Source organism: Geotrypetes seraphini, chromosome 10 (assembly GCF_902459505.1).
Source record: "Geotrypetes seraphini chromosome 10, aGeoSer1.1, whole genome shotgun sequence".
NCBI lineage: Eukaryota > Metazoa > Chordata > Amphibia > Gymnophiona > Dermophiidae > Geotrypetes > Geotrypetes seraphini.
The window spans coordinates 101525161-101552141 of NC_047093.1; the positions used below are offsets into that span (position 1 = coordinate 101525161).

Below are 26981 nucleotides of genomic sequence, written 5' to 3' on the forward strand. Positions count from 1 at the left end.
AGGTGGAATGCACTGGAATACGAGTATAACCTTCTTTCAGATTTAGACAGCACAGACAGTCATTGCGATCTAAGAGGGAATATAAAGTTGCAAGGAACAACATATGAAACTTCCTCCACCAGAAACTTATTCAGGCCTGTGAGATCTAAAATTGGACACAGACTTCCCGTCTCCTTTGAGATTAGAAAACAAAATGGGAGTAAAATATCCGATTCCCCTACAGAGGTGTAACCTTCTCTAATGCTTTGAGAAGAAAAGATGGCTGCTGAGAGTTGAAAAAAGACTCCCTTGGAGGCATAGTGATGAAGTGAAAAGAGCATCCTAATTGAATTTTTTTTTAAAGGATGTAGTGGCCTCCTCCCCCTCAGGTACTCCCAAACATCTATGTGTGTGGCGCGGTGGTTGGAGCTACAGCCTCAGTACCCTGGGGTTGTGGGTTTAAACCCTGCGCTGCTCCTTGTGACCCTGGGCAAGTCACTCAGTCCTCCATAGCCCCAGGTACGTTAAATAGATTGTGAGCCTACCAGGACAGATAGGGAAAATGCTGGAGTACCTGATTGCAAAACCGCTTAGATAACCTTCATAGGCGGTATATAAACACCTAATAAACTTGAAACGTGAAAAAGGAGATGGAGTAAAAAGTGTTGCGGCGAATGCTCATTAAGGAACAGGGGTAGGGAAAAAAATTAGAAAGTAATTGGATGCCTTCTAGAAGGTACTGGATAAATGATTGAACAGTAGAAAACATCATTCAAAAAAAAAAAAACAACAACTTGATAGTCCCATCATCTCTTTTTATAATTGAATTGAAGCAACAGGAAAAGAGCCACCTTACAGGCTCTATACCCCATGGTGGAATCCTGAAGTAGCCTCAACTTGATTGATGCATGCCATATGGAGGAATCTAACTTTACAGACTCTACACCCATGTTAGATTCCTCCGTAGAGCATGGATAAGCAGATTCAGCCTAAAACATTCTAGGTAGGGCAAAAGATTGAACAATATGATTAAATTCCATAAGAATTGCCGCTGCTGGGTCAGACCAGTGGTCCATCCTGCCCAGCAGTCCACTGACGCAGTGGCCCCCATAGTAACATAGTAGATGACGGCAGATAAAGACCCGAATGGTCCATCCAGTCTGCCCAACCTGATTCAATTTAAAAATTTTTTTTTTTTTTTTTTTTTCTTCTTAGCTATTTCTGGGCGAGAATCCAAAGCTTTACCCGGTACTGTGCTTGGGTTCCAACTGCCGAAATCTCTGTTAAGACTTACTCCCAGGTCAAAGACCCAGGTCAAAGACCAGTGCTCTAAATGAGTCCAGCCTTCCCTGTGTACGTCCCAGTTTAGCAGGAACTTGCCCAACTTAGTCTTGAAACCGTGGAGGGTGTTTTTCCCTACAACAGACTCCGGAAAAGCTTTCCAGCTCTCCACCACTCTCTGGGAGAAGAAGAACTTCCTTAAGTTTGTACGGAATCTATCCCCTTTCAACTTTAGAGAGTGCCCTCTCGTTCTCCCTACCTTGGAGAGTGTAAACAGTTTGTCTTTTTCTACTAAGTCTATTCCCTTCAGTATTTTGAATGTTTCGATCATGTCTCCTCTCAGTCTCCTCTTTTCAAGGGTGAAGAGGCCCAGTTTCTCCATTCTCTCACTGTACGGCAACTCCTCCAGCCCCTTAACCATTTTAGTCGCTCTTCTCTGGACCCTTTCGAGTATTACCATGTCTTTCTTCATGTACGGTGACCAGTGCTGGATGCAGTACTCCAGGTGAGGGCGCACCATGGCCCGGTACAGCGGCATGATAACCTTCTCCGATCTGTTCATAATCTCCTTCTTTATCATTCCTAGCATTCTGTTTGCCCTTTTTGTCGCTGCAGCTCATTGTGCAGACGGCTTCATCGACTTATCGATCAGAACTCCCAAGTCTCTTTCTTGGGAGGTCTCTCCAAGTACCGCCCCGGACATCCTGTATTCATGCATGAGATTTTTGTTACCGACATGCATCACTTTGCACTTATACACGTTGAACCTCATTTTCCATGTCGATGCCCATTTCTCGAGCTTGATTATGTCACTTTGTAGATCTTAGCAATCCCCATGTGTCTTCACTATTCTGAATAACTTTGTATTGTCTGCAAATTTAATCACCTCACTCATCGTTCCAATGTCCAGATCGTTTATAAAGATGTTGAAGAGCACAGGTCCAAGCACCGAACCCTGTGGCACCCCGCTGGTGACACTCTTCCAGTCCGAGTATTGTCCATTTACCCCCACTCTCTGTTTCCTATGCTCCAGCCAGTTTTTAATCCACATGAGTATTTCACCCTCTATTCATCCAACAAAAGAAGACAATTTCAGAACGATGCTCCACATAGCAGGAGAAATAGAAATTTCAATTTTGTACTCTGTTCACCAAACATGGAACTTTGGTACAAGTGAAATCCAAATGTACCTATAGTGCATTGTTTACGCCCTGGTGGCATTGAAGCATAGGGAAATTTTTTTTATTTAGTCAACTCTACCCCCAGTGACTGATGTTTTATATACAGAGTTAAATTTTCTGGAAGTCCCTGTAATTGTGAGGGGTGTTTCCAAGTTCTTATGAAGAGTCTCTTTGAGAAGTTCTTTAGGAGGATGATCATAATCTAAGGCCTCAAAGTATTCAGCCCTTTAAGCAGAATTAACTTCTAGCTTGACTAGTAGCTTCCTGCCCAACTACCTAATAAAAGTAGCTAGTAAAAGAAAGCCTTTTTGTAGTGGATGTAGCTGTTGATGGAGACTTGTCCAAAGGAGTATCATAAGCCTCCATTGTAGACTCAGACAAGTGCTCAGCTAAATCAGACTAAGTCAGAGTCATATGAAGGCCTTGGGGAAGAAATGCATCGAGAAGATCGATGCTTACTCTGAGACCGGTACCGATCCGATGAAGAGGAAGAGGTATGATGCAAAGCTGTTTTTCTCTTCAAAGAACATGAGGAAGCGATGATTCCTTTTCTTAGCATGTGAAGAGGAATGATGCTTATTGGATTGGGAACGTCGAGATGAAGAGGAGGAAGACAATGTCTTGATGAACTGTATTGCTGCCTCGATGAAGAAACTGGACTGACAGTGAAATGATCGATACCTGGGTGTGGAAGGTCGATGTCGCTCCGGAGAATCAGTTGCACTACCATAGGACCTAATAGCCGTGTGCTTAGGCTGGGTCAATACTGAGTCGATGCTGGGGTAAGCAATTTAATGCATCACCCAAATCCCTTCAGAATAGCGCATCAAGTTGTTTTCAGAAGAAAAGCACTGGTACCCTTGACATGTCTGCCAGTACCATCGGTGCCCTGGTTTACCCTGAAGAGGGTAACCTCAATGAGGATGCACACCTCGAGGCAGAAGCAAGCTAGAAAAGTGGTCATCATTGCTTGGTCGGCATCAAGAGACTTGATGCAAGAGTGACCTGTGACACCGGTTGGGAAGCTGGCGGCTTCTGAGTTGGCTTACCAGATGGAGCGATGTATTCCGACGCCGGTGTCGATGTCTTTGACGACGAAGGTTGCAAGGTCTGATCGGCATCCATGCCGGAACTAAACAATTTTTCCTGTTGAAAATTCTGGCTGTTTATCAAATGTTTCAGCAGGATAGAACACTGGGCACAGGATTCCACCCAGTACCAACATAAGTACCAACATAAGAACATAAGAATAGCCAAACTGGGTCAGATCAATGGCCCATCAAGCCCAGTAGCCCGTTCTCACGGTGGCCAATCCAGGTCACTAGTACCTGGCTAAAACCCAAGGTGTAGCAATATTCCATGCTACTGATACAGAGCAAGCAGTGGCTTCCCCCGTGTCTTTCTCAATAACAGACTATGCACTTTTCCTCCATGAACTTGTCCAAACCTTTCTTAAAACCAGCTACACTATCTTCTCTTACCACATCCTCTGGCAATATATTCCAGAGCTTAACTATTCTCTGAGTGAAAAAATTTTTCCTCCAATTGGTTTTAAAAAGTATTTTCCTGTAACTTCATCAAGTGTCCCCTAGTCTTTGTAATTTTTGACGGAGTGAAAAATCGATCCACTTGTACCCATTCTACTCCACTCAGGATTTTGTAGACTTCAATCATATCTCCTCTCAGCCATCTCTTTTCCAAGCTGAAGTGCCCTAACCATTTTAGTCTTTCCTCATATGAGAGGAGTTCCATCCCCTTTACCATCTTGGTCGCTCTTCTTTGAAGGTCGGTGAGAGAAATTAGCCTTTGGCACCTGCAGCACTTTTTTGAAGCCCATTAATGGTTTGGAATGGATGGAAAGACCACGTCAGCTAAATCGAACTCAATGGCAGAGGGAAAAATGAAAGCTTCGGAGAACAAAGCCCCTGAGGAAAAAAGAGAAGAAAAAAGTCCCTCCCTTTCTTTTTTTTTAATAAACAAACATAAGTTGAAATTTGGAAAAAGAGAAAAAAAACACATGAGCGGGAAGGCAAATTGGCAAAAAACTGAACAACGTTCAGAAACAACTTCTTAGCTCAGTGGAAAACTAAGAACTGAGGAAACGAGAAGCCTGCGTCTGGTGGGAAAGCACTTGTGCATGATCGGTGCGTGGCTCCGTGGATGACATATGTGAAAATATGCTGCCTGCTTGTCCTGGGATAACTACATTTATGCCAGTTCTTTTGTTGGCATAAATAAATGCATCTAAATATGTCATTCATGCTTATACGAACTTACAATATTGTGTAAGCCCATATAAATGTAAGTTGCTTGAACACGCTCAAGTCTCCTGCTCACGACATTCCCAATTCCAAATCTGCTGTGGGAAGAGTGGTCTGCGATTTGAACTTGGTGCCACTGGGGCAAGAGCAATATGGGATGCTCCTGCCCTGAAGAAGCCACCAGACCAGCAGGGTCTTTAAAAGTTAGGCCTGGGGAGGAGGGTGAGAGGCTGGCTTGGAGGGGTGGAAGTCTTGTAGCAGTGATTGTGGTGGTGGGAGTGAGTCATGTCTTCAATTCTGATCAAAAATGCTTAGGCATTTTCAGTCAGAACACAAACTGAAATTCAGGTTAGGTTCAATGTCAAATCTAAAAACCAACAAATTCGGTTAGCCTCTTCACTGGATTATGTAGATCCATATTTCCCATTCTCCTTTCTTATGTCAGACTACTTCATCTCAGGCTTTACTCAAGCTGCTGCACCATTAAGGACCAACACAATCAATAGACAAGATGGATAGATGCATAATAATGACATTAAATATTATGGTCAAAGCTGAAAACAAACAAATTAAAATTGATGGTCCAACATGATGGCTGATCACAGAAAATCCCTCAGTGCTACTTTTATTATAACACACAGGAAAGTAAGTGACTCCATCATGGTCTTTTTACCTAATTTAGTGATGCCTGGATCACAAAAGACTGTCTGAATGAAGTTGGTCACAAGGACTTCTTCCTCATCCATTGTTACTTCCTTTAGACATTTCAGCAGGTCCAGAAGAAAGACATGCTCCTTCACGGCTATTTGCAATAAGGACACCCGTGGCCTCCCCACTGTGCCAAAGGAAGGTCGCCATTCCATGTCCAGACCCACCACCTGGCCAGGCTGAGATAAAAAAAGCAAGAATAAGTCAGGTACCTAACTCCAAAGCAAACGGTCCCTGTGTAACAATGAGATTTTCCACTTATTAAGCTAGGCTGCTCTGTTTGAGAAGTCACATTAAATCAGATTAGTGACAAAAAATTAACTTTTATTAAGTGATTATTAAATGATGCTTCCTTGCAAAACACATCAACCAAATATAGGCTTTAACAAAGAAAGTAGCAATAGAGGTCAATGTTTAACAGTAAGATAACTGCATAAATTAAATTGATATTTTGTTGCATGATAGGGGGAGAAAAGTACCTCCTGGGGTGAAGAATAGTATCCTTCTGAAACCTTTATGGCACTTCTGGCATGAATTTTTTTGTTTATGAAGGTGTAATCTAGGTTGTAGTGTTTTCTTCCTGTAGTAGGCAATCCCAATTTCTGCGTGGGCTAGATAATGATGTATTTGACAGATGGGAGTCACAAGGGATAACACTACTTCAAGTTTCAAGTTTAATAGTTTCTTTGATTTGTTCGCATAATCCAATTTCAATGCGATTTACATCAGTTAAAAATAAAATAAAATAATAAAATCCAAATACATGACATACCCTGCTAATTGACAATAAAACATTAGGAGGGGAGGTAGCTTAATTACAATAATAAAAAAAATAAAGTCAGAAATAAAATTGGGTATAGGTTTAGGACACATGGGTTGGGAAACAAATACCCACATATTTCTATGACCTTCTCATCCTAACCTACAGTATAATAAGACTGGTCTATTAAAAAGCGTCTTTAAATAGCCAACTCTTTAGGAGACTTTTAAATTTGTTCAATAGTTTTTCTTCTCTTAGGTTAAGTGGGAGTAAGTTCCAGATTTGGGGAGCTGAAACAGAAAAAATCATGTCTCTCCTAGAGTATATAACTTTTAAAGAAGGAACTGTTAGTAGGGCTTTGTCTTCTGATCTTAAAGATTTTAAGGGGGTGTATGGTAATAAATATCTTTCTAAGAATGCCGGAGCTTTATTTGTGAGTATTTTATGAGTAAGTAGTGCTTCTACATGTACTCCAGGAAGATGGTATAATTATATCATTTGAGAAGTTGCAGCAGATTACATGTAGACATTGGGATTTTTTTGTCTACCGACAGCATCTCCTTCTTAGATCCAGAGGGGTTATCTGATTGTGTTTGTGATAGGATGGACAAGATACTGGAAGGAGATGCTACAGGCTTAGTCTCGATCTTGTAGTTTCACAAGGCTCTTAGCAATTGTTTGCCTGATGGCCCCATACTTGGGTCCTGGTGTGGTGAATTAGGTGATCCTCTGAGGGAATTTATGATGATTAATCTTAACAGATTCCAGGTATAGTGTCTTGTGCAGAGTTATAAGAGTGTCAATATCGTGTACTACATAGGGCATATTTTTTCCCAAATACAAGCTCATAGGACAGGCTGTGCTTCCACCCCAGAATGTTTAAGCGTCATCTATGATACTCATGCTTTCTAGCACTGTACTATGATTCAAAGGTTTTGGATCAAATTTAATAAGTATCTATGGAATTTATTAAGTAGAAAGCTTGTCTCTTTTAAACCCCAGCAAGATTACTTTATTCCCTTATTGCCAACTGGCTAGTCCTTCCACACCCCTCCCCCCCACTTCTAGAGCCTACTAGGAGCCCACCAGCACCCAGCCTTCTTTTTCATGGTCCTTAAACTGTGGAATGCCCTACCCCAACCCATCTGGAGCCTCTTAACTTACTCTGGATTTAAGAAGATCCTAGAAACTTAATTTTTCGAGCAAATTTTCAACCAACTCTCTATATGAGTGATTCTTCAGGTACCTGTGCCTGGAGCAGAGCACTACTCTCTGAATGAATTTATTTATTTAAAATTATTAATAACCCGCTTATCTACAAATCTAGATGGGGAATACACACATACAAAATCATTCTACACAACAAACAAATGAAATACAACAAAAAACAAAATTAAAAGTACCTGCACATCCATTAAACTATGACATAACTTATTACCCCCCCCCCCCCCCAGTATTAACCCTCAGCCTGAAATGCATAAAAGAACTACATATCCTCAAACTATTGCATGACTTGTGCCAGTTTAACCCATTTTCTGAATTGCCAAAACATAATCAAGTGACGCAACGACAGGGGTAGGGAATGCCACCTTGAACAGACAACATAGCTTTGCGGTTCCCTGTGAGCTTCACAGCTGCCAATGATGGAATTTCCAATGTCAAACTATCTGATGACCGTAACTCATGTGAGGACAATGCCATTGAAAAAGAGAACGAACAACTGATGGACAATTGTATTGAAGCACCGTAAACACCGTAAACACACAGAACTTTAAATTCCACCTGCATACCAATAGGCAGCCGGTGAAGTGCACGAAGTATCGGCGTAATGTGATCAAATTTTGAGGCATGAATGATAAGGCATGCAGCAGCATTTTGTGCCATCTGCAATGCATGCTAAACACATTTAGGTAAACCTAGATAAATGGAGTTACAATAATCAAGCAGCAGTGTCATCATTGACGTGATAACTGTACGAAAGTTATCATCTGACAGATAATCACGCAACCTCCGCAATAAACGTAGCTTGAAAAACACGCTGAAAGTCACTGCCTTAATTTGGACCTTAAAAGACAGTGGAATCAATCACAACTCCCAAATACCTGCATTGCCTTTGCATTGGAATGACCTCGCCAGCAAGGGAGATCTCGGAAGGCCAATGTATAGCACTTCGGTTTTTACAACATTTAACTTTAAATGGTGTTGCATCATCCAATCCTGAATAACAGGAAAACAGTCATTCAGGAATGATAAAGCTCCATCCTGAGATTTTCCAACAGGAATAACAGGTTTCATCTTTACGCTGATGATATTCAATTTAACACCCAACATCCGCAATACCTTACATCAGGGGTGCCCACACTTTCTTGGCTTACGAGCTACTTTTAAAATGACCAAGTCAAAATGATCTACCAACAATAAAATTAAAAAAATACAAAGCACACTGTACGCAGAGAAAATGTTAATTATCATTTATATTCGGGGGGGGGGGGATTCAAAGAGGTCAAGGCAGAAGACTTTAAAATATGCAATGTCACCTCAGTAACAACTATACAAAAATAGATAAATATATCCTGTCCCCTTTCATTAAACCACAATAGTGGTTTATCACACAGGGAGCTGAATGCCCCGCGCAGTTCCCGATGGTCATAGGCTCCCTGTGCTAAAAACTGCTATCATGGTTTAGTAAAAGGGGGCCATAGTACAAAATATAGACAGCAGATATAAATTTGGACACATTTTGATCACTAAATTTAAAATAAAATCATTTTTCCTACCTTTGCTGTCTGGTGATTTCATGAATCTCTGATTGCACTTCCTTCTTCTGACTGTAAATCCAATATTTATTTATTTCTGCCTCCTGCATGCTTCCTCTCTTCCAGACTTCATTCCATTCCCCAATCAACATCTCTCTCTGTCCCTCCATAAGTCCAACTTTTTCTTCCTCTCTCCCTGCCCCCTTCCCTTTCTTTCTTTTTCTCCTTGCTCCCCCCCTTTCTTTCTATCTTTCTTTCGCTCTCCCTGCCCCCTCCCCTTCTTTTTTTATTTTATTTTAACAAGTTTTATTGAATTTTCACAATGGCAAATACAGCACAAAACAATACAACCAATATACCAGATAGCCAAATCCCCACCCCAAAACATAAACAGTTATACTGGTACTCTTCAGTATAAGGCAATACTATCCAACCCAAAATTTCCCCCCTCCCTCGCTTTCTTTTTCTCTCTCCCTGCCCCCCTTTCTTTCTTTCTTTTTGTTGATCTTTCTCTCTCCCTGCCCCCCCTTCACCTCTGCCAATTTCTCCCTGCTTCTCTGATGCCAGGCCAGACACGTACAAGCACCGGGCCCAATTCTGATGTCAGAGAGGAAGTTCCAGGACAGCCTTAGCTGGCTTGAGACCAAGGGTCGAGTGCTAATCAACACCTTGTAACAGAAAAGGGAGTGGAAGAGCGTCACCAGTGGGGTGCCGCAGGGCTCGGTGCTTGGACCCGTCCTCTTTAACATTTTTATAAATGATCTGGACATAGGTACGACGAGCGAGGTGATTAAATTTTCGGATGATACAAAGTTATTCAGAGAAGTAAAGACGTAGGGGGATTGCGAAGATCTGCAACGTGACATAATCAAGCTCGAGGAATGGGCATCGACATGGCAGATGAGGTTCAACGTGGATAAGTGTAAAGTGATGCATGTCGGTAACAAAAATCTCATGCACGAATACAGGATGTCCAGGGCAGTACTTGGAGAGACCTCCCAGGAAAGGGACTTGGGAGTTCTGATCGACAAGTCGATGAAGCCTTCCACACAATGTCCGGCGGCAGCAAAAAGGGCAAACAGAATGCTAGGAATAATAAAGAAGGGGATCGCGAACAGATCAGAGAAGGTTATCATGCCGCTGTACCGGGCCATGGAACGCCCTCACCTGGAGTACTGCGTCCAGCATTGGTCGCCGTACATGAAGGACACGGTACTACTCGAAAGGGTCCAGAGAAGAGCGACTAAGATGGTTAAGGGGCTGGAAGAGCTGCCATACAGCGTAAGATTAGAGAAACTGGGCCTCTTCTCCCTTGAACAGAGGAGATTGAGAGGGGACATGATTGAAAAATTCAAGGTACTGAAGGGGATAGACTTAGTAGATAAGGACAGGTTGTTCACCCTCTCCAAGGTAGGGAGAACAAGACAGCACTCTCTAAAGTTGAAAAGGGATAAATTCCGTACAAACGTAAGGAAGTTCTTCTTCACCCAGAGAGTGGTAGAAAGCTGGAACGCTCTTCCAGAGGCTGTTATAGGCAAAAACACCCTCCAAGGATTCAAGACAAAGTTAGACAAGTTTCTGCTGAACAAGAACGTGCGCTGGTAGGGCTAGTCTCAGTTAGGGTGCTGGTCTTAGACCAGAGGGCCGCCGCGTGAGTGGACTGCTGGGCATGATGGACCACTGTCCGACTCAGCAGTGGCAATTCTTATGTTCTTATGCTTGGTTGGAAGGAGAGAGGAAAAAACAAAAGGAATTGACCCCAAAATATCCACAAAGAAGAAAATCCAGAGAAAACCAAAAAAACTCTGTGGAGTGACGATGTTCCCAAATGGACTTTATTTGAAAGTATCAAAGTTCCAAAGGTACACTAAAATCATCCACATAAAATAATTCCATCCACATAAAAGTAAAACATCCACATAAGAGCCTTAAAGGACCTAGTCCGCTAGGGATATAAGACCCAACACGGTCCGCATTTTGACAAAAAGTCTTCTTCAGGGGTCCCTGGGGGTCCTATAAAGGTGAGTACGTGGGAAACAATTGTGTGGTGAAAATTAAAAATTTTATTGCTAGTATTTAAAACTCTATCCACAAATGAACCTTCATTTATAAATCGGATGCTTATCCCACATAATTTATCTCGTTCTCTTCGTTCTTTAGCACAAGGGTTACTGGCAGTCCCTTCTCTAAAAGTGGTAGGTACCAGATGTAATGACATGTTTTCAATTGTGGCCCCCCAGACTTGGAACTCTTTGCCACAATACATAAAAAATGAAAAGGATCTGTCTTTTTAAAAATAAATTAAAAACTTTCCTTTTTAAAGATGCTTTTAATCTTTAATAGAAATACTTTTTTACTGTAGTTAAGTTATCCCTCCCTATGTCTTTTCCTTGAATGTTCCCTTTTTTCTTCTCAAAACATCTATTATGTAACTTTTTCCCTTTTATCATTATGTGTCTTTGTGTTGTCTGTGTATGAGCCTGTTTTTACTTAGTACTTGATATTATTAATATGTTTTTTAAAATTATTATGTTTGTCTTAAAATGTTTATGTGTTTGTCAGCTCATGAGTCTGTTTTTAACTCGTACATGATATTAGTAATTTGTTTTATAATACTTATGTATCTTATTGTAAATCGCTTAGTAAATTATGGATAAGCGATTCATCAAATGAATAAATAAACATAAACATGAGATCTATGTGCATGCACTGCTTTCAAATATCTAATTAAGCTGAAAGAACTTATCAAACAGCCTTAATTTACTTCATTCAATAAGTTTTTCATCAATATTCACTGGTCCTCAGCGGGCCACCACACACTCAAAAACTTTCATAGTGAATGGCTTTATGCTCCCACTCGTCATGGAACCAGCCCGATTTTATATTAAATTTGGCTTACATTAATAACGGTGATATATAAATATTTAAAGTACTTAGCTAAGTACTTTAAATATTTATATATCACCGTTATTAATGTAAGCCAAATTTAATATAAAATCGGGCTGGTTCCATGACGAGTGGGAGCATAAAGCCATTCACTATGAAAGTTTTTGAGTGTGTGGTGGCCCGCTGAGGACCAGTGAATATTGATGAAAAACTTATTGAATGAAGTAAATTAAGGCTGTTTGATAAGTTCTTTCAGCTTAATTAGATATTTGTCTACATCTTCATTTGGAAAGTGGATTATTTGAGTGCTGGAGTACACATGCACTGCTTTCAATGCATATTCAATGCAAGGAGGGACTTTGGGGACCCCTACTTTAGAAGAAACAGATACCTGGAGCATGGAAACTGCAGAGTGTGGGGGTGGGGCTGATACAGAGGTTAAGGAGCTGAACTAGAAGCTACCATACTTTCATTAAGGCTTGTTGATAAAGAAGAATAGTTTTGTGATTGTTTCATCTTCTGCTGGAATTGACTGTTAAGACTGATTAAGTCCCAGATATTGTTTTGATCTGTGTTTTCTTTTGCCTGTATGAAACCTGTAAGGTAGCCAGTTTATTTTTACTGGTGACTTCAGTGGTTGGAGACCCTAGAGTTCAGGTTCCTTTATGGGAGGTGAAATCCCAAGCTTGGGGAAGTTCAGGTTCCTTTATGGGAGGTGAAATCCTAAGCTTGGGGAAGAGTTTTATTCCTTGTTTTCCCCCAAGCACTGGCAGTTAAACACTGGGCACAGAAGCTGAGCTTCAAGCAATTTATGTTTTTTTGTTTTGGGAATGTTTATGACTTACCTGGTTTACATTATATAGCAAAGCCAGAAGCAGCAGAAGGAAAACATGGACAATTACATTTATATTTTTATGATTTTATTGTGAAGAGAGATAAAAAATAATTTTTCAGAACATCTATATCCACAGTCTTTTTTGTTTTTCTCATTGGATTGATTTTACTGTGGCTTGTTGGGGCTTCTTTTTTCTTTTGTTGTGTTCTTGTTTTTGCACCATTATTGAAATCTTGTGCTGAACTGTTTATACAAATAAAGCACATTTTTCTTTTCACTTTAAACCTGTGTGGTTTACTGCGTTTTCCTCCACACCACACTCCAAGCCTTGCCTTACCGCTCGGCCAAGGCCTGTGTGCTCCAGGCAAGGTCCTGGGCCACACCCGGTCACAATGTACAACAAGACCGCTGACAGGGCGGATCCCTGAGGAACCCCCATAGGGCGAAAAGGCTCAATCTGACCTTTTCTCATTTGCCTCAACACAGAAAGAATGGTTTTCCAAAAACGACTTAAACCACTGTATCACCTTCCCTAAAATTCCATCGCCCGTAATCTTGCTAATAAGATTTGGTGATTAATGGTGTCAAAAGCCACAGACATGTTTAAGAACACCATGAAATATGACATCCCATAATACAGCCCACGCCGAATGGTGTTGAGCATAGAAAGAAAAGCTCAGTGGAGTGTATCAGTCGAAATCCAAACTGATGATCATCCAAAATATCATACTTGTCCAGAAAAACTTGCAACCACTACAACACAACTTTTTCGAGAACCTTAGCCAAAAAAATCTAAAGATGAAATAGGCCGAAAATTTTCCAGCTCTGTCCCAGACATATGAGACTTCGGTAGAGGACAAACTATAGCCTTCTTTAATATAGGGGGAACACACCCCTCATCTAACAATTTCAAGACAACAGAAGAAATCGAAGGGGAGATTGCATCTAGCATCGAAACTAAAACACCAGGAGGACACGGATCCAAAGAGCATGCAGTCCTGCTTAACCCCTGTACAATCACTTTTATCTCTGGCTCAGGCATGACATCGAATTCCATCCACCTCTCAACACAATGTGCCTCAATCGCCGGTAAAAAATTCCCCAAAAATGACAAAAAATCATGACTGTTAAATGCACGTTCAAAGTTCCCAGACGGAGCAGCTGTAAGTCGGTTGACTACCTGAAACAATTCCTTAGAGGAATTCCTAGCCCTCTCTAGTTTACAAATGTAATGTTTTTTTGGCATTCAACCACAAGAGAAGCACCATCCTTACTTTCAGTTCTAGTCTACGTAACTCCTGCTTTGAATTTCGTAAGGTGTCATTGAATCATGGCATAGACTGATTATATCATGTCTTAATCTCCTTCATAGGGGCAATCTCATCGAGACTGGCTGACAAAGAGCTATACTACCCTTCAACAAAGTTAGTAACATCGAATTGTAACATCAAATGTGACTTATCTGCATTCTATCCTATTCAGATATTGTAGCTCCTTTCTGTTTTCCCTAGATTGTACACCACTTTGACTCTTGGAATTGTTGTATATAGCGAGCAGTGAAATAAATCCACAAGGATATTGTTTAATTATTCCCAGCATTATGGGGTCTTAGGGAAAGAGGCTAAGTTGTTCATCAGTAAAAAATATATTGTAGGGAAAAATGTATTTTAATTCACTGGATGCAAGATAATCCCCCCTCCTTTTGACATTGGTGGAATAAATTACACATATCAATGTTATAGGAATCAAGAGATGCTTGACACTCCTCTAACAAAAAGCATTTTCACTTATTTGGGATAGTTATCTTTACTCTTTATCATTCAGGGCATGTAGTTGAGTTCTGAATAGATTTCAAAATATAAAGGGGTTTTTGAGTACAATAGAGGTGAGTGGTGAATATGATTTGTTGGGTTTGATATGGAACAATGAAGGGGGTCATAAGAACAGATTCTTGATCATCCAGTATTTATTAGTAATTGCCTTTATGTGGTACATATGATGTTTGAAGGCAGGGGTTTGGGGAGGAGGATGGAGGGAGATGATATGGGGAACAGATTTGCTGATGTAGCAACATAATTCTTTATTTGTGTGATGCCACAAACAGATAAACCATCCATTTGGTTCCTGAGTATCACACATAATCTTCCGTCTTCTATAAGATTAAGTTCAGGTGACTTTTTGAGTAATATATTTTATTGATTTTCAAAAAGAACCAAACAATTACAGAACACCACAGTGTACAAAGCAATGAAATGGGTACCAACTTTCTTGTCACAGATCTCTCTACCATTAAGGATATGCTCTGTCAAACTACTGCAGGTGCTAACTTGTGAAGGATTGCCCAATTCCAAAGCTTCAGAGCTTCCTGATAAAGAGGGAGAGATCCTGTTCCTCCCTGCTTGTTGACATAGTACATGGCAACTTGGTTGTCTGTTCGAATGAGAACTACCTGGTCGTGAAGGTTTTGAAAAGCTTTGAGGGGATTGAAAATCGCTCTGAGTTCCAACAGATTGATGCGACACTGACAATCTGTGCTGGACCAATGGCCTTGAGTATGAAGACCATTGAGATGAGTCCCCCAAGCGTAGGTTGACGAATCTGTGGTGAGAATCTTCTGATGGGGGGACGTGTGAAAAAGCAAACCTCTGGAAAGATTGGAAGTAAGCATCCACCAGCGGAGAGACTGTCTCAACGAAGGAGTCACTGTAATGTGTTGACAGAGTGGGTCTAAAGCTTGCTACCACTGAGATGCTAGGGTCCACTGAGGAATTCTGAGGTGAAGTCTGGCAAAAGGAGTCACGTGAACCGTAGAGGCCATGTGACCGAGAAGAACCATCATTTTGTCTTGCAGAGATTGACGTGAGGGAAGACACTCGCTGACAAAGGTGAATGAGAGCATAGTGATGTGGTTGAGGCAGGAATGCTCTGAGTTTAACAGTGTCTAGTATGGCTCCAATATACTGTAGAGTTTGGGAGGGACGTAACTGGGACTTTGGGAAAATTGATTTTGAACCCGACTTTGGAGAAACACTATAGTCCGTTGGGTCACTACAATAGCCTCCTGTTGAAACGATGCTTTGATGAGCCAGTTATCCAGATATGGAAAGACTTGACCCTGCATCCACAAAGCTGCAGCCACCACCACCAAGCATTTTGTGAAAACCCTTGGAGATGAGGGGAGGCTGAAAGGAAGGACTCGGTACTGAAGATGAAGATACCCCACCCAAAATCTTAGGAACCTGCGAGAGGCTGGATGGATTGGAATATGAGTATAAGCCTCTTTGAGATCTAGGGAGCATAACCAATCCCCTTGATCCATCAGGGGGTAGAGTATTGGAAGAGAGAGAATGCGAAAACTTTTCTTTGACAAGAAATTTGTTGAGAGCTCTAAGGTCCAGGATAGGTCGGAAATCCCCCGTCTTCTTTGTAAAAAGAGAAAGCCACGGTGCGAGAAGGCATCTCAAAAATCAGCAGAGCTGAGAAACAGGTGCTTCTGGCTCCGAAGAAAACTGAGAACTGAGGTACCTCACAGGAGACGCACGACCTATGTTCGGCAGGAAGGCACTCACGCATGCACGGTGCAGCACTCACAAACTCTTTGAAAGTTCTACAAGCAAGTCTGCTTGCGAGGCTGTTCGCTACAAGGCTCCGTGGATGATGTCACCCACATGTTGAGAATATGCTGCCTGCTTGTCCTGGGATAATTCCTTTTACAAATCCTCTGCTAGCTCTCAGGCTAAACCTCAGGTCAGGCAATCTGACACAGCAAGAGGTGGAGCTGAAAGGCAGAATGTGTTCAGAGCACAACTGAAGGGTTCACAGCAGGATAAATAAAACCCAGCTGAGAACTCAGGAAAACAATCAGGAACCTTGAGGGAAGTACGAACCTCACAGAGCAGGGAGGGAGAGGCTAGAAGCTCAGCCTCACTGCCTTTAACTGGCAAACCTTCTGTCTCGAAGCACAGCCATGCTAACAGAACTTTTCTTCCCAGGCAGAAGCTAGCTGGGAGTGAGGAGAGGGCTCTCTTAGCAGAGCTGGCCAAACGCTGCTCAAGAGGATAGTATGCACACTGCTTCACAGATTGAGAAGTCTCTTATGGAGGTAGAGGGAGATGTCTCTGAGAGGAATGGAATGGAGTGCAGCCCAGAAGCCATGGATTATATGTCTGAATGTAGTATGAGTCAGTAAGGTACCGTGTGTGTGAGGGAGGGGGGGAAGGAAATGTATGCTTGTTGTTTATCATTTATTGAACTTGATAAACCTCCTTAGTTGCAGAATTCAAAGCGGTTTACAATAAAATATAATCAAAACAAAAAAATGAAAAGGAACGCCATTAAAGAAGGAAAGTACATAAAGCCATTCACGGCCTATCACTGCAAAGATGTGTTCTTTACTAATTACAGAGTTAACAGAAAGCAAAATTCAAACAGAATTCAAAGAGATAAGTTTTCAAAAGAATTTTGAACCAAGGATATTACATTACATTACGGACTTCTATTCCGCCTATACCTTGCAGTTCAAGGCGGATTACAAAAGAGCTAACTGGACATTTCCAGTGAAGTTACAACAGTTTTGGGGGTTTTTTTTGGGGTTACAAGGGAGGAGAGGTAGCTGGATTAATTCCGGAAGAACTTGCAAATTGGATATGAAATTGACTGTACATTACTGTGTGATATAACAAATAGATTACAGTTAGAGTACAAATAAGATTACGTTACATTTCAGGGATCTGAATACTTGGCTGGTGTTTTGGGGAGGAAGAGATTATTTAAGTGGAGGTTTTGGGGGAGAATTTATCTAGGAGGAGGGAGAAGGGTTATGATGGTTCCAAATGTAAACTAGGTGGTAAAGAGTTCCATAGAGCTGGTGCTATTGCAAAGAATGCTGAATTTCTAGTTCTTTCCCATTTTGTTTTTGAGGGGTGTGGAATTACTAATCTATTATCCCATAAAGATCAGAGAACCCTTGATGGGGAATATGGGATGATTAGAGATGCTAAATAATTGGGGATACCTGAGTGTAAGATTTTATACGTCAAAGTTAATATTTTAAACTGTATCTGCAAATAGACCGGTAGCCATTGTAACTGTTTTAGCAAGGGAGTTATATGATCATATTTCTGCACATTATTGAAAACTTTCACTGCTGTATTTTGTAATGTCTGCTGATGGTCTAAAGTACTGTGAAGAAACAGTTTTGTCCTTATGAAGGCGTGTTAAATAGATGAATGGATGATGTGTGAATATGAGGTTTGGTTAGTAGTAGAAATAAAGCCAGAACATTTGGGAGGGAATTTTAGACCATTAAATCAAAGGGTGGATTTTGTTCACTCTCCAGAGTGTAGGACAGGTCAGTGGGGAATCTGTTATTCAAGGAGTCAAGTGAGAAAAGCTTCCTGAATAAACACATTGCTAAACACAGTAGTAGTGCCAAGCCTAGAAGGAGGGGGCTAGAGCAGACGTGTCAAACTCTGGCCTGTGGAGTCATATAATTTGGTCTGCAAGACAATTACCAACTTACGATAAAGCTGGTCAGCCAGAAGTCATCAGATAAAGATTTGCGCATCAGATAAAGATTTGTGGCCGCCACTGCCATACTGTGCGATGCTGTTCTCCCTGCATTTAATCCTCGTGGCAATCACAATCTCTATCATCCTGTGCATTGCCTTCTCATTGGCTGCCTCCCACTGCTCCACCTCCAGATCATGGGTACATAGAGTACAGCTGCCTTTTAGGAGTCCTTCCTATTGGCTTAGAAGTCTTAGATCCCACCCACAAGCAGGGCATGCTTGCCTCGCTACTCAGGGACGTTGGCTATGGCGGATTACAGCGTTGGCAACAAGAAAAGAGGTTAAGGTGCTCCAAAACTATGATGAATACTATAATAATGGTCCCCATTCCTGCTATGGTATTCAAAAATGTTTTATTCACGTTGATGTTCGTAGCTGCCTGGTCCTCCCTGCTGCTGGTTCTCCCGCCTGCTTGCACTCACCCAGCTGCCTAAACTTAATCTTCCTAGCAGGCGTTTGATTAATTTCATTTTTTAAATCCCCATTGCAATGCTGTATATTTGGGAAAGGACTTCGAAATGAGGTTTTTGTTTGATTGGGTTCCATTTATATGCTGTATGGTGGGGTAGGGACTTGCAAATAAGTTTTTTTTAACCCCCATTATTATTTATAATTTCTGTAGCACTGAAATGCGTACACAGCGCTCTACTGCTGCTGCCTGGATTTCACATATATTTATGGTAATTTTTTAAAATATAAATGTTGGCCCACGACTTTGTCCATGTTTTTAATTTTGGCAAGGGGTAACCCTAAACTTCTCTTCATAGAAGTCTTAGTAAGACAAAGGGGTGCTTTTATTATGGGGCGCATTTAGCGCATGCAAAATCGGTTAGCATACCCTAATTAAAGGACCCCTAAGTATCTTAATTAAAAATTTGTCCCTCAACTTGGCCTATGTTTTAGATTTCAGCCCCTTATGCGATTGAGTTTGACACCCCTGGGCTAGAGCAAGGAGGTCACCAGGGCCAGCCAAGGTCCTGAGAAGCTCCTGGTTATAGGTTCTTAAAACCAGAAAGCTGTAGAGATTGAACAAAGAAGGGCAGCTGGACTGTGGAAAAGAAAGCTTATTTAAAAAGGGAAACATTTTTGGTTTTATTTTTCCTTTTTGGACTAATGAAAGAATTTGCTATAAAAGTGAACTGTGTTTGAATTCAGTACATTTTCAAATCGGTGTGAGCCGGTCTGGCTGCAACCAGAACCAGTGCAATTTGAACTGGACAATAAAGTCTGGAACTGGGAACTGTTGGTGGATAATTTTGTTTTTTTCTCCTCTGTTGTCATTTCAGAGTGGTCCTCCAGGGAGTGCTGGTCCATTTGCCTGGCGGAAACCAGGTTGCAGGCACTAGGCATACCCCAGCCCCGTTACAGGAGGCTTTCGATACAGTTGCTTTGGGCATAAATGCTGCTTCAGCAGCATCCTTTGTCACATGCGCCTGTCTGTCTCAGCTGCACACCCTGGAGAGTGAGGCTGTTGATCCTCCTCCTCAACTCCTTTTGGCTGGGGGTGATTATGCTGCAGACGCTTTATATGATCTTATGCAGGTTCTGGCTAAAGTGTTGACATACTCCATTTCTTCTCACAGGATGCTCTGGGCTGGTGATTCCCACTTCTAAGGCTACTTTGGCTTGACTTCCCATAAAGGGGCAATTATTGTTTGGCAAAGATCTGGACTAATGCTGCCCGATTCAGGAAAAAAGTTTCAATTCAATTCAGCCTAATGAATCAATTTTTCGATTCAATTGGGTTTTCCTGCCAATTGGGTGGGGTTTTTTTGTTGTTTTTTCAAACATCCTGGTGGATTTATTTTATAGCCTCTTTACCCTCTCCTACCCACACTGGCGCTGTGGTGTAAACAAAATAAACAAAACAGACTTTTCCTCTCTGTTAAATCCTAGCTCATGTTCGTGGTCTAACACCAGCTCTGGCAAAATACACATTTCAAATCTGACATATTGTAATCACAAAACAGAAAACAAAGTTATTTTTTCTACCTTTTGTTGTCTAGTCATTATTGAAATCATGTTGGTCCCAGGCTCTGGCTGTCTTCTGATAACTCGCTTGCCAGGGTCTCCTTTCTTCTTTCTCTGTGCTAACTTGGCAGTGTTACACCCAGAAATGGACTAGATTTTCTACTTAGTGTACTACTCATCACAAGGAGCCACAATCTACCTCCTTTTCTTCAGTTTTGTATTACCTGCTGCACTTACCTCACTCTTGCCTCAAATCCACATCTATTAGAGTCCACCTAAGTGCCATTGTTGCTTTTCATTAGCCTATTGAAGGGAAACCCCTTTCTGCTCATCCTGTGGTTTCCAGATTTATGAAAGATTTATGTCAACCCACCTCTCAAGCCGCCTCCGGTGGTTTAGGATCTCAATCTTGTTCTTACTCACTTGATGAAGCTTCCATTCGAACCAACAGATTCAGCTCATCTTAAATATCTCACTTGGAAAGTGCTGTTTCTCATTGCACTCACCTCTGCTAGGTGAGTCAGTGAGCTCCAACCTCTAGTGGCAGACCCACCTTTCACAGTTTTCCATCATGACAAGGTGGTCCTTCGTACTCATCCAAAATTCTTACCTAAAGTGGTTTCAGAATTTCATCTCAATCAATCCATTGTCCTTCCAGTGTTTTTTCCAAAGCTTCATTCTCATCCTGGAGAAATAGCGCTTCATACTCTGGACTGTAAGTGTGCTTTAGCTTTCTACTTGCAACACACTCAACCTCACAGAACGGCTCCTCAACTTTTCATCTCCTTCAATCCAAACAAGTTGGGGCATCCTGTTTCCAAGCAAACCATCTCCAACTGGATGGCTGCTTGCATCTCTTTCTGCTATGCTCAGGCTGGTCTCCCTCTGCAAGGTCGAGTCACGGGCCATAAAGTTAGAGCTTTCCTCAGATCAACTCCTAGTGAGGAAATCTGCAAGGCTGCCACTTGGTCCTTGGTTCATACATTTACCTCTCATTATTGTCTGGATACTTTCTCCAGATGGGACAGCCATTTTGGCCAGTCAGTTTTACATTTATTCTCCTAAAATTGCCAACTCTCCCACCATCCCATTCTGGTTAGTTTGGAGGTCACTCACATGTTGAGAATATGTTGCCTGCTTGTCCTGGGATAAAGCACAGTTACTTACCGTAACAGTTGTTATCCAGGGACAGCAGGCAGATATTCTCACAACCCACCCACCTCCCCTGGTTGGCTTCTTAGCTAGCTAACTGAACTGAGGTACCTCACAGGAGATGCACGACCTACGTTTGGCGGGAAGGCACTCGCGCATGTGCAGTACAGCACTCGCAAATTCTTTTTTTTTTTTAAAATTCTTTATTCATTTTTAAACTTTCAACAAGCAAGTTATAATACAATCATATCCACTTTAATATCACTTTTTAATCATACATTTATTAAATCATAATTTATCCCTCCCTCCCTCCAATATATCAGTATAGTTTCAGATAATTTGAAATTGAACCCTTCCATCCCCCACCCTATACTTCAATTAATAAAAGGAGAAGCTATAAATATATTAACTATAATCAATCTTTACAATAATTTGTTAATGGCTCCCATTTTTTATACCGTCCCTGCTGAATAGCTAATATTTTTTCCATTTAAAAAAATATGGCACAATGAATTCCACCAGAAATTATAACTTAATCTATCATAATTTTTCCAGTTTTTAGTAATTTGTTGAATGGCAACTCCTGTCATAATAAGTAATAATTTATTGCTTTTAGAGGATATTTGACTCTTTTTCCTCATTGATGTACCAAATAATATCGTGTCATATGAAAGCGCTAGTGGATTTTCAAGTAAATTATTAATTTGACTCCAAATAGATTTCCAAAAATTATGTATTAGAGGACAAAAAAAACAATAAATGATCCAATGTACCAGCTTCAAGATGACAGTGCCAACATCTATTAGACTTAGAGCAATCTAATTTTTGTAAACACACCGGGGTCCAGAATGCTCTATGTAACAGAAAATACCAAGTTTGTCTCATAGATGCTGACACTGTACACCTCATCCTCCAAGACCAAATTCGTGGCCATTGAGATGCAGTAATTTGATGCTTAATCTCAATGCTCCAAATATCTCGAAGACCATTGTTTGTTTTTTGTATTTATAAATCCAGATATTAATTTGTACCACTGGGCAGCCTGGTGTCCCAAGAAGTCCACCTGAAAACATAAGAAAGGCAAGCTGTACTTATCACTAAGATTTTTCCATTCAGGGAACCTTGCCTGAATGGCTTGCTTCATTTGCAACCATTTATAATTTTGTGATTTATTAAGATCATATTTCCGTTGCAATTGTGAAAAGTCAAGCAACTTACCATTAGAAATAACATCATCTAAAGTACGTATACCTGCCTTCATCCAATATTTCCAGATGACCTTATATCCGCCAATTTTAATCTTGGAGTTTAGCCATATGGTCTGATATGTTGATTTGAGTAATGAAATAGGTATTAAATCATTAACATATCTTATTGTTTTCCAAGTATCAACTAATATACTATGATCCTTATATAGTCTAGGCATTCTGATACTGATGACATGACTTAGTCTCATTGGAAACATGAGTTGCCATTCTAACGTCAACCAGTCTGGAAATTCTTTCATGAGCTCAGGGAGGATCCAGTACATACCTTAGCGCATAATATAGGCTTGATGGTACCTATAAAAGTTTGGAAAATTTACCCCACCCTCCACAATTGGCTTTTGTAAAGTTACCATAGCAATTCTTGCAGATTTTCCAAGCCAAATACATTTTGTTAGAATACTATTTAATTTCTTATAAAAGGACCCCTGAAAATATATAGGTAACATACTCATTTGATAGCAAACTACAGGCAAAATCATCATTTTAACAGTCTAAACTCTCCCCCACCAAGATAGATGCGTTGGGTTCCATTGTTCACACATCTCAGTGACCTTTTTCAATAAAATTTTTTAATTTACCTTCATCGTTTCTTCTATTGTATTTCGAATCCAAATTCCTAAATATTTAATGCCTTCATATTTCCATATAAAGAAAAACAAATCAAATAATCCTTTTTGACAATTAATATTTAATGGAAGAATCTCAGATTTATCCCAAATTATTTTATACCCTGATATTTTCCCAAATTTATTTATCAACTCCAATAAGTGTGGAATGGTAGATTCTGGATTTATCAAATGAAGCAAAATATCATCCGCATAAGCAGAAACTTTATATTCCCGAACTGAATATGGAATATCCTGAATCTCCCTTGATTGTTGTATTGCTAACAATAGGGGTTCCAATACAATATCAAACAATAAAGGAGACAATGGACACCCTTGTCTAACTCCCCTTCTTAGAACAACACTCTCCAAAAAATTGTTCTTAATATACAATTTAGCAGAGGGGGAACTATACAAGGTTTGAATCATTCGTATAAATCCTGAACCAATTCCAAACCATTTCATGGATTGATACATAAAGGTCCATTCCACACGATCAAAAGCCTCACAAATTCTTTGAAAGTTCTACAAGCAAGTCTGCTTGCGAGGCTGTCTGCTACGGGGCTCCGTGGATGATGTCACTCACATGTTGAGAATATCTGCCTGCTGCCCCTGGATAACAACTGTTATGATAAGTAACTGTGCTTTATAGGGAACTAGAACAGTCATTCTGTTCTTCTCTGCCATCCCCTCCCTGTTTTGCCCTGCCTGTCTGATCTTAGCACTGGGAACAGAGTTAATGGGCAAGTTACTTGGCTTAGAAATAGGCACATTTTCTTTAGTGGCAGGATTTAAAGCAGGCTTTGAAGCAGTGACAGAGGCTTTACCATCACACTCTGGAGAACCACATCCATTCAGCAGTCCTGCATATCTTTATGCATCATACCACCTTCACTGGGAAGAGAGGTGCATTTAGTCATCAGTGCAACCAAAGAATCCACCCAAGGCTGACCCAGAAGCTTCTGGCACTCCTGTGCCAGAGGGTACAATCGAGACATGGCCCTCGCTTTCTGGAGAGTCATATTGCTCTAAAATTAAAATGCTTATATCAGGGTGCCGGGGAAAGGTGGAAGACTACAAGCACACACCACAAAGCCGGGGAGAAGTGGACGGAGCCAGCTGAGTGACCAAATTAAACTCCTGCAAAGACCAGTAATAAGATTTGGCAAAGCTGCAAACTTAAACAAGTGCAGATCCAAGGCATCATCCCCAGGTTCTAAAGCTCCAGAGGGCTCTGAAGAACCAGAATACAGACCTTGGTCCTCTGTCCCAGGGAGCACTGTGCCAGAGAATAAAGGGTCAGCGAGTTGGTCATCATCATAAGGATCACCCAGATCAGGATCAGGCAGCATGGGAACAGCAGCCAACTGAGAAGATGCGCCCATAGAAGCAACGTTGCCGACAGAAGTATCTGAGGCAGAGCGGGACTGTGCAGGGGGAGAACACCTGCTGTGAAATTCATTCCACAAATATTTATTAAAGTCTGAGAAGACCTCTGGCTCCTGGGGAACAGAGTCACCCTTAGATAACTTAATATTGTGTTTCTTAGGCTGTTGAAAGTCTTCCACCTTGTGCACGGAACTATCAGCCATGCCGAGCCCCAAAAACAAAGAGGGCTGCCCCACTGGGTTAGCCGAGTGTTTAGTCACCTGCTTAATAAGGGGAGAGGGTAAATTTTATGCAGCTGCCACTTCCGGCTGCGCTGCACAGCAAGTGGTGCTAGGACACTCCTGAGGCACAAGAAGAGCACAATCCTAGCAAGAATTCATACTAGGAGAGCCCAAGGATTCCATCCCAACAAAGTTAAAGGCACAAAATGTAGTTTTGAAGAAGCAGGGAGCCTGTGAAAAAAAAGATCACTAAAAATCCAAGATGGCCACTGCTAAGAAATTCACTCCAAAATTGTGATATTTTTCATAGTCGGCAAGCTTTAAAAACAGTGATTTTAGGATTTTTCAGATGGGGGACCACAGAGGGATATGCAGAAATCTTCAAAACTTGAAAATTCAGACCCCCCCCCCCCCAAAAAAAAAAAAAAAAAAAATCCACCTCACAGACTTGCCTTTACTCACTGTGACCTGTGCTGGGAATGTGCTGCAGGCTGCTTCAGCTCTCTTACAGTAGCTGGAATCAAAGAATCACTGCCTCATGCTGGGAATGCATCAATGCTGTCTTTGGGCAGTCAGTCAAACTCCGCACCTGACTGTACTTCTACCCTCACAGACCAACAGATATGCTCAATAACGGGCAGAGGCAAGAAATGCAGCTGGCACCCTGTGAGACACCGTCGAGCCTCCTAGGTATACCTAACAGCCTGTGCTCAAACCTTAATTCGGCAGGAGAGAAAGCAGAGATGGCCCCAAGCTCCTTAGAAATGGAAATGGTAGGTAGTTTTAGATATTTGGGAATAATAATTGATGGTTGTTTGAATTTTGAGAAACAGGTTTCATCAGTGGTGGCAAGAGGATTTGGAGCTTTGAGGCAACTTAGATCCATTAGAAATTTCTTAGATGAAGATTCTTTACATACTCTGATACATGCTTTTGTGCTGTCAAAATTGGATTATGGCAACCTAGTACAGTAAAACCTTGGATTGCAAGTAACTTGGTTTGCAAGTGTTTTGCAAGACAAGCAAAACATCTGATTAAATTTTAACCAGACATACAAGCAATGTCTTGCAATACAATTACATACAGTATTCATATCATCAGAACTGAGCTGATGGTTCTTCTCTCTCTGACACTGCAGAGTGTAATGACTGTTCTAAATGAGCAAGGTCTTGCAATTCAAGTATGTATAGTATTTTGTATTAGTTTTTGGGTTGTAGAACGAATCATCTGAGTTTCCATTATTTCCTATGGGGAAATTCGCTTTGATATATGAGTGTTTTGGATTACAAGCATGCTTCTGGAACGAATTATGCTTGCAAACTAATGTTTTATTGTATATGCAGGGTTAGTGTTGGCACAATTAAAGAGGTTGCAGACATTACAGAATACAGCAATTTGTTTAGGTAAAGCTAGGATAAGGGATCATGTAACACCATTATATATAAGATTTATTGGTTACCTATAAAATTTAGAATTAAATTTAAGATTCTGATGTTAGCGCATAAAGCTTTGTTTGAACTACAACCTCTATATCTTTCTTCTTTGGTGATGTTCTATGCCCTATGGCGATTACTAAGATTAAATAGAGTAGCTTTACCTCATATCTAAAGCACATTTGGCATCTACTAGAAGTTGTGCTTTTTTCTATCTAATATCGGTTTTGTGGAATAGCTTGCCATTAGAATTAAGTAAAGAAGAATTTTTGGTAAGGTTTAAGAGGAGTTTAAAATCACATTATTTTAGGTTAGCCTTCTCTTTAGACTCGACGGTCTGAATTTGTAGGTATTGTCTGCATGTGAACTTTCATTATGTCTGAATAATCTTTTCTATTTTAATGGAATTCTTTTATTACTATATATATATATATATAGTAATAAATAGTAATATATATATATTTTTTTCACTCACTTTGTTCTTATTTGTAGTTTAAGCAGTATAGTAAGAATTTTAATAAACAAACAGATGCAGGCAGGCTGACAGGTACCCACTGGGATTGGCCTGTCAGCTGCAGATCGAAGTCTTTGTGTTCTCCACACAGGATGAGCGGATGATAAAACAATAAAAAGGAGCGAGTAGAACAAGTACTTCCCTGCTGGCACGCGTGCAAAATGAAAAACTGAAGGTGCAGCCAGAGCACAGTGAAGTAGAGCAGTCACAG

General features: G+C 40.9%; 1 protein-coding gene across 2 annotated transcripts in view; it reads right to left on the reverse strand.

Moving 5' to 3' along the window:
• EXD3 (exonuclease 3'-5' domain containing 3) overlaps window positions 1-26981 on the reverse strand; it is a 411655-nt gene that overhangs the window by 67494 nt on the left and 317180 nt on the right. For both annotated transcript variants that reach the window (XR_004540939.1, XM_033961769.1), the window contains exon 14: window positions 5376-5589. Coding sequence is in view for 1 of the 2 variants with exons in the window: in XM_033961769.1 (XP_033817660.1) it covers window positions 5376-5589 (214 nt within the window). In the remaining variant the exon portion in view is untranslated. The remainder of the gene's footprint in view (window positions 1-5375; window positions 5590-26981) is intronic.